Here is a 7639-nt window from a genome sequence, read left to right as displayed (position 1 = left end):
CCTCAGCCTTCCGAATAGCTGGAACTACAGGCGTGCGCTACCACACCCGGCTAATTTTTTTGATTTATTGTAGAGATGAAGTCTCACCAAGTTGCCCAACCGGGTCTCGAATCCGCGGGCTCAGGCAATCCACTCACCTCAGCCTCCCAAGGTGTTGTGGGATTACAGGCTGAGCCCCCGAGCCAGCTTCAACGTGGCTTTTTAAAGAGCTTAAAATAGATATACTATCCTTGGAAGTTTGACTTATTATGGAAAATGAAGAAAAAAAGCTTTCTGAATTAAGCTTTTATATTTGCTTATTCTTTATTAGATTGTGTACTGTTTTCATAAAAATAGCATTGAAACCAAAGCTGAATAAATCCATAAGTTTTTTTTTGTTTTCAGATGTCTTCAGTAAGTGTAAAGGTGATCTCTTAGAAGTTAAAGATGGTAACTTGAAAACACATCCTACTCTTTTAGAAAATCTAGTCTTCTTTGTTGAGGTATGTTTTTTTTTCCCTTCCTAAAAGTCATTACTTTTCCTATTAGTATGCAGGATTCATTTTTCAACAATGAACATGTAATAGGCACCTGTTATACCTGCAGTTTAACCTCCATCCCTGCTTTTATTAATTGAAAAGCAATTTAAATCATTTTCTAAACCAATTCTTTCAAGAAGATTTCACTTATAATGCTGAGGTAAAACTTCTTGAACTTTGCTTTCTGTATCTTTGAGGTTTCCCAGATTCACTCCAAATCTAGCTGTTTTTCTCTTCATTCTCCTTTCTAACTCACTCTTTTCTTTTTTCAAATTAAAAATAGAAATGTGGTCTTGCTATATTGCCCAAGCAAATCTTGAACTACCATCCTCAAGTGATCTTCCTGCCTTGGCCTCCCAAAGTGCAGGAATTACAGGCATGAGCCACCATGCCAGGCCCGACTCACTCTTATTATGTAGTTTAAGTTAATGCCTCCAACTTCTTTATTTGCTGTTGTCATTTGCTAATTAATAAGATATTATGCATTATAAAGGAATCCAGGAGCTAATATAGCAAAACTTCTTGGTTTTTTTTTTGCCACAGACGAAGTTTGCAAACACTTGTAATCTGTTATCTTTCCTTTTATTTTTGTCATTTTTGTTTACTTTTTAACCCTTACCAGTCTGTAGGGGAGTGTGTACTGTTCTGGTTACTGGCACATTCTAAAGTGAATTACTGGATGTATATGTACATACACATACTGTAGTTTAGAAGATGTGTAAATAGCTAATATAGTACATGCAGGATATGTGCTGATCAACTGGGGCGATAGCTCCATATATATGTAAATTAAGGTTTGCAGGTAAGATGGTATCTTAGCTGACTGGAGAGGTGTGAGGGGAGATGCATATTGTAGAGAACCTTTGGATTCCATGCCTAGGAATTGGGACTTTTCACTTAGTGAAAAGGATGTTGTTAAATACCTACTTCTACAGGGAAGTGAAAAATAACTGGAGATGAGTGATGGATGGATTTAGAGCTGGGAGGACTAGAAGAAAGAATAAAGAGATAGGCCATTGTAGCATTCTGAGCAGATACTGAAGGCTTGGATCAGTGTGGTAGACAGAGAGTGGAGATTCAGCTGAGAAATTGAAGAAATCTGCTGGTTAAAATTTGTTTAATCCATTGCCTTTAACTTCCTGATAGATATCTTTAGTGTAATCCTTATTGATGAATTTCCAATTTTTCCTTGCAGACTATTTCTATTATCCTTTGGGTGTCTAGTTACTGTGAGAGTGTCCTGCGACCATACAAATTAAATTTACAAAAAAAGAAAAAGAAGAAAAAAGAAACCAGCATTATCATGGTAATAACAGAAAAACACAAGTAACAATTTGACAACATGCTATTTTTTCTTTCTACTGTTTCTTTCATCTTGTAAGAATCCTTAGAGTCCTACATGTATTCTTTTTCTCCCCCTACCTTCTTTTATTGTTTGATAAATTACTTATCACCAGAAAAGTTGAAAGATTGGTGTAATGACACCCATAAAGATTTTTACTTAGATTACCACTTGCTAACAATTTTCCACATTTGCTTTCTATCTCTACTTCATTCTCCTCCTCCTCTCTTTCTCTCTCTCTCTCTCTCTCCCTCTCCCTGTCTCCCCGCTCCCCCTCCCTCTCTCCCTTCCTTCCTCCCCCCCACCTCTCTTCTCCCCTTCTCCTCCTCTCTCCCCCTCTCATTTGTTGAACCATTGGAAAGAAAATTATAGGCTTTTGACCTTAACACAGGATAGAGCAACAGCAAGCTTCCTGCAAAAACTGCAATACTGAAGAAAAGTTCACACTCAAGAAATTTAGTATTGACACAATAATATTGTCTAATAAAGTCTATATTCACATTTCCAGTTATCCCAGTATGTCTTTTATTGCCTTTTAGAATCCTGCCAAGGATCTAACATGACATTTAGTTGTCATGCCTCTTTGTCCTTTATTCTTTTTTATTTTTTTAAATTTGTTATAATGTCTTGCTTTGTCATCGAGGATAGAGTGCAGTGGCATGATTATAGCTCATTGCAGCTTCCAACTCCTGGGCTCAAGCAATTTTCCTACCTCAGCCTCGAGTAACTAAGATCATGCCCAGCTAATTTTTTTTTTTTTAAAGAGACAGGGTCTGTGATGCCCAGGCTGGTCTCAAACTCCTGGCCTCAGGCAGTCCTCCCGCCTCAGCCTCCCAAAGTGCTGGGATTATAGGCATGAGCCACCGTGCCCCGCCTCCTTCTTTAATTTAGAATACTTCCTTTATCTTTTGTTTTTTTATCATTGAAGAGTCTAGCTAGGTTTTTGGTAGAATGTCCCCCATCTGAATTTGGCTAATTACTTGTTTATATTTAGGTTAAGTATAGACATGGTTTCCTTTTTAGTAAATGAAATCAGGAGGTACTAAAGTTTTATGACTCATTATTGGGGATTTTAGTATTCGAGTAAGGAAATGTCTACTGGATTTCTTCATTATAAAGGTGTCTTTTTCTCTGAAACTAATAAGCAAGCTATGGGATGATGCTTTAGCTGAATATCCTATTCCCCAGCAACCTTTTACCCATTGATTTTAGGATCCATTGTTAGTTGAACTTGTATGAATCATTTATTCATTCATTTATTTATTTTTTGAGACAAGGTCTCACTTTGTTGCCCAGGCTGAAGTGCAGTGCCACAATCATAGCTTACTGCAGCCTCCAACTCTTGGGCTAAAGGAGTCCTCCCACCTCAACCTCCCAAGTGGCTGGGACTACACGCATGTGCTATATATATATTTGAATGTGTAAATATATATGTGTGTATATAAAAATTTACACATACACACAAGGGGGAACCAAAAAAAACCAGAATTACATTTCTGGGGGGAGCTTAGGCTTCCCCTCCTAAGGAAGTGTTCTGGGAATCCATCGGCATCAGTGTACCAGCTAGCATGGTGTGAGAGGCTGCATTTGGCCTCACTGAATTTTTTATTTTGAGTATGAGTCTCACTCTGTTGCCTAGGCTAGAGTGCAGTGTCATACTCAAGACCACCACAGCCTCAACCTGCTGGACTCAGGCAATCCTTCTGCCTCAGCCTTCCAAGTAGCTGGAACTACAGGCGCGCACCATCACACTTGGCTAATTTTTTTGATTTATTGCAGAGACGAGGTCTTGCCAAGTTGCCCAGGCTGGTCTTAAACCCCAGTGCTCAGGCAGTTGTCTCGCCTTGACCTCCCAAAGTGCTGGGATTATAGGCGTGAGCCACCATGCCCCAATGAAATTAATTTTAATTACACTATTTTTTTTTTGAGTCAGAGTCTCATTCTGTCACCTAAGCTGGAGTGTGTGACAAACTCTCAGCCACAACAGCCTCCCACCTTCCTTATTGATCTTGTCCAAGAGACTTTTCTTTGTTTCCCCTGATGAAAAAAGTCCTCAAAGGGAAACGGTTTGCCAATGTGGAAGAGGTGAAACAAAAAACTGTAGAAGTAGTAAAAGGCATCAGAACTGATGAGTTAAAAAAACTGTTTTGAGCAGAAAAAACATCTTTTTTTTTTTGAGTTGGAGTCTCACTCTAGCCCAGACTGGAGTGCAGTGGCCGCTCCCGGCCACCGCAGCCTCAACCTGCTGGGCTCCGGCGATCCTTCCACCTCAGTCTTCCGAGTAGCCGGAATTACAGGCATGCGCTACCACGTCCGGCTGATTTTTTTGATTTATTGTAGAGATGAGGTCTTGCTGCCCAGGTGGGTCTCGAACCCGCGGGCTCAGGCAATCCACTCACCTCAGCCTCCCAAAGGCGCGGAATTACAGGCTGAGCCACCGAGCCCTGCTAGAAAAAACATCTTAATAGATGTATTGCAGCAAATGGAGAGTACGTTGAAGGTGACTGACGCTTAACCATGTAAGAATAAATACACAATTTTTTGTAAATTAATTACATTTTCTGGGTTCCCCCCATATATTTTTAATATTTTTCTTTGGTTTTTTTTTGGGGGGGGGGTTATTTATTTATTTATTTTTTACTCAGAGTCTTACTCTGTTTCCCAGGCTCGAGTGCAGTGGCATGATCACGGCTCACCACAGCCTCAACCTTCTGAGCCTCAGCAATCCTCCCGCCTTGGTCTCCCAAAGTGCTGAGATTACAGAGCCACTTTGCCTGGACTTAATATATTCTTCTGCAAAATATATATTTATATATTTAAAATACCGTTATGTATTTCAGTATCACCATGAACTCTTTTTTTTCAAGTTCCCTTTACTGTAATTCTTTATCATTTTTGTTTGTGCTCAGTTTGTCCCAAATTTGGCCCCTTTAAGCTGGTTTCTTTCTTTTAAGATGTCCTCATCAGTTTTTGAGCCCTTATTTCTCTGTGTCTATTTTCTCAATATCTCTGAAATCAGACATTTTTTTCAAGAGCCCTGGTATCTATACAGGGAGTGATGTTTAGAAACTAAGATCTAGATGTTGGTGTGCTCATTGTTAATGGGATTTCTTTATTTCTAGTTTATTTCAGTGGAAAGACCTAGGCAGTGTATTTACACACACACACACATTTTTTGTTTTGTTTTTAGATTGGAAAATGCAGTTTATTTAGAAAGTAAGTAAGAGAGAGAGAGGAGATTCACCTCCCCAAGGGAGAGGAAGGAGTCAAAGTTTAGAAAAACAAGCTGGGCTCGGTGACTAAGCCTGTAATCCCACTCCTTGGGAGGCTGAGGTGAGTGGATTGCCTGAGCCTGCGGGTTCGAGACCCATCTGGGCAACTTGGCGAGACCTCATCTCTACAATAAAGAAAAAAAAAATTAGCTGGGCATGGTGGTGTGTGCCTGTAGTTCCAGCTATTTGGCTGAGGCGGAAGGATCGCCAGAGCCCAGCAGGTCGAGGCTGCAGTGGCTGGGAGTGGCCACTGCACTCCAGTCTGGGTGACAGAGTGAGACTCCAACTCAAAAAAAAAAAAAGCTTAGGAAAACATCATGGAGGCCAGTGCTTAAAAAAAACAGTGGTCCCCACACAATTTTAAGTAATGAAGTCTTAACTGGTACCTCCAGTTTTAATCTAGCATCGGTGTTGTTCTTTCCTTTCTTAACCTCATTCCCTGTTTGTAGCTTTCTTTTCTGAGTGAGAACGCTGGTTCCCAATACCATCACACATATTTATTCATTTACTGTTTCACAACAAATACTAAATACTAGTACATCAGCTCCATTACTAGTTCTAATAACAAACTTAATAAAGTTCAAATTTTTTGCAGTTTTTTTGTCCGTAGAATATGTTTCAGTGATTGTACATAGTTGAGATATTCGATAAAAGCACTGGAATTAAATACTGAGATATTACTAATATGATAAAGATAAAGCTTATTTATTTCTGTCTGTATTCAGTTTTAGTATTCTCCTCATGTTTATTGAATGAACTTAAGTTTTTCATGTATAAACATTAACATAATTTTTTTTTTTTTGAGTTGGAGTCTCACTCTGTCGCCCAGACCGGAGTGCAGTGGCTGCTCCCGGCCACCGGAGCCTCAACCTGCTGGGCTCCAGCAATCCTTCTGCCTCAGCCTTCCGAGTAGCTGGAACTATAGGCACTTGCTACCATGCCTGGCTAATTTTTTGATTTATTGTAGAGATGAGGTCTTGCCAAGTTGTCCAGGTGGCTCTTGAACCCGCGGGCTTAGGCAGTGCACTCACCTCGGCCTCCCAAAGCACGGGATTACAGGCTGAGCCACCGAGCCTGGCTCATTAACATAATTTTTAATCCGTTTCACTAGGAAAATTATTCAACGGATCATGGATGGATGCAAAGTTGGAAAGTGTACATCAGTGTTGCATGGTTGCCCTCACTTATAATGAATTTCTATAATCCCAGAAGTTGTCGAGTGGCTTTTTGGAATTTGAGATTTTGTGGTGTGTTTTGTTGTTTTCCTGGTTTCTTAAAACTGAGATTGGTTTTCCTTTTTCTGATTATCAAAGTAATCCATAAAGTGAAGACCATTCATATTCCCACCAACAGTGATAACCACTGCCAGAATTTTAGTGGTTAACAAACCAGCATCATGCTTTATAGAAGGTTCTCCAATATGTCTATTTTTTTGTTTTTGTTTTCACTTGACAGGGTATCTTGGATACCTTTTCATTATCATTAATGTTATATATTATCATCTTGTGTTAGTATATCATAATTTATTTCTATTGATGAATAGTTGGTTGGATCTAATTTTTTTAAATACTATAAATATAGTGCTGTTATTAAATATAAACAGGCCAGGCTCGGTGGCTCAGCCTATAATCCCAGCATTTTGGGAGGCCGAGGTGAGTGGGTTGCCTGAGCCTCCAGGTTCGAGACTAGCCTGGGCAACTTGGTGAGACCTCGTCTCTACAATAAATCAAAAATTAGCCAGGCATGGTAGCGCACACCTGTAGTTCCGGCTACTTGGAAGGCTCTGAGGGAGAAGGATCGCCGGAGCCCAGCTGGTTGATACTGGGGTGGCCATGAGCGTGCCACTGCACCTCAGCCTGGGCGACGGAGTGAGACTCCAACTCAAAACAAACAAAAAAATAAACAGATTCACAAAGGTAAGTTTATAATATGATTTCCTTAGGATAGATCTTAGATCTGAAATTGCATTTTTACACTATCCCCAACATTGGTGAGTGTGTGTGTGTCTGTATCCTTGACCCTCTGATAGGTAAACACTGATATCCCCTTTTTCTAACATGCATTTTCTTAAATCTTATTGATGTTGAACTTTCCAGGAATACTTATTGAGTAAAAAGCTAGCCTTATTAGTTGATTGGCTAGGTTTCTTATGTTTATATGGTTTTTATTTAGTTGTAGCATATGTTTTTTGGATTTCTTTGATAAGTTTTTCTGTTCCTTTGCCCAAGTTTCCTATTGTGGTGATAATATTTTACCTGTTGATATGTTTTGAACTACTGAGTTCTTAACATAATAATGCTGTTAGTCTTCTATCATACATGATGCATTTTTTCAGTTTGTCATTTTCTTTTACTTGAGTGATTATTTTTGTCAATATAGTAGTATTTTTAAAAATCTTTCTAATGGTTTCTAGCTTAGTGTCATATTTAGATAGTCCTTTCCTTTTTTTTTTTTTTGAGTTGGAGTCTTACTCTGTCGCCCAGACTGGAGTGCAGTGGCCGCTCCCG

At 39.4% G+C, this 7639-nt stretch overlaps 1 protein-coding gene across 1 annotated transcript in view; it reads left to right on the top strand.

The window, feature by feature from the left end:
• NAA25 (N(alpha)-acetyltransferase 25, NatB auxiliary subunit) overlaps nucleotides 1-7639 on the top strand; it is an 81482-nt gene that overhangs the window by 67660 nt on the left and 6183 nt on the right. The window contains exons 21-22 of the mRNA XM_008059557.2: nucleotides 385-482; nucleotides 1714-1824. Of these exons, the coding sequence (XP_008057748.1) occupies nucleotides 385-482; nucleotides 1714-1824 (209 nt within the window). The remainder of the gene's footprint in view (nucleotides 1-384; nucleotides 483-1713; nucleotides 1825-7639) is intronic.

Source organism: Carlito syrichta, unplaced genomic scaffold (genome assembly GCF_000164805.1).
Source record: "Carlito syrichta isolate Samal-C Ts95f unplaced genomic scaffold, Tarsius_syrichta-2.0.1 Scaffold304253, whole genome shotgun sequence".
Classification (NCBI taxonomy): Eukaryota; Metazoa; Chordata; class Mammalia; order Primates; family Tarsiidae; genus Carlito; species Carlito syrichta.
The sequence above is the reverse complement of the archived record's forward strand: the minus strand, read 5'-3'. Positions and strand labels throughout refer to the sequence as shown.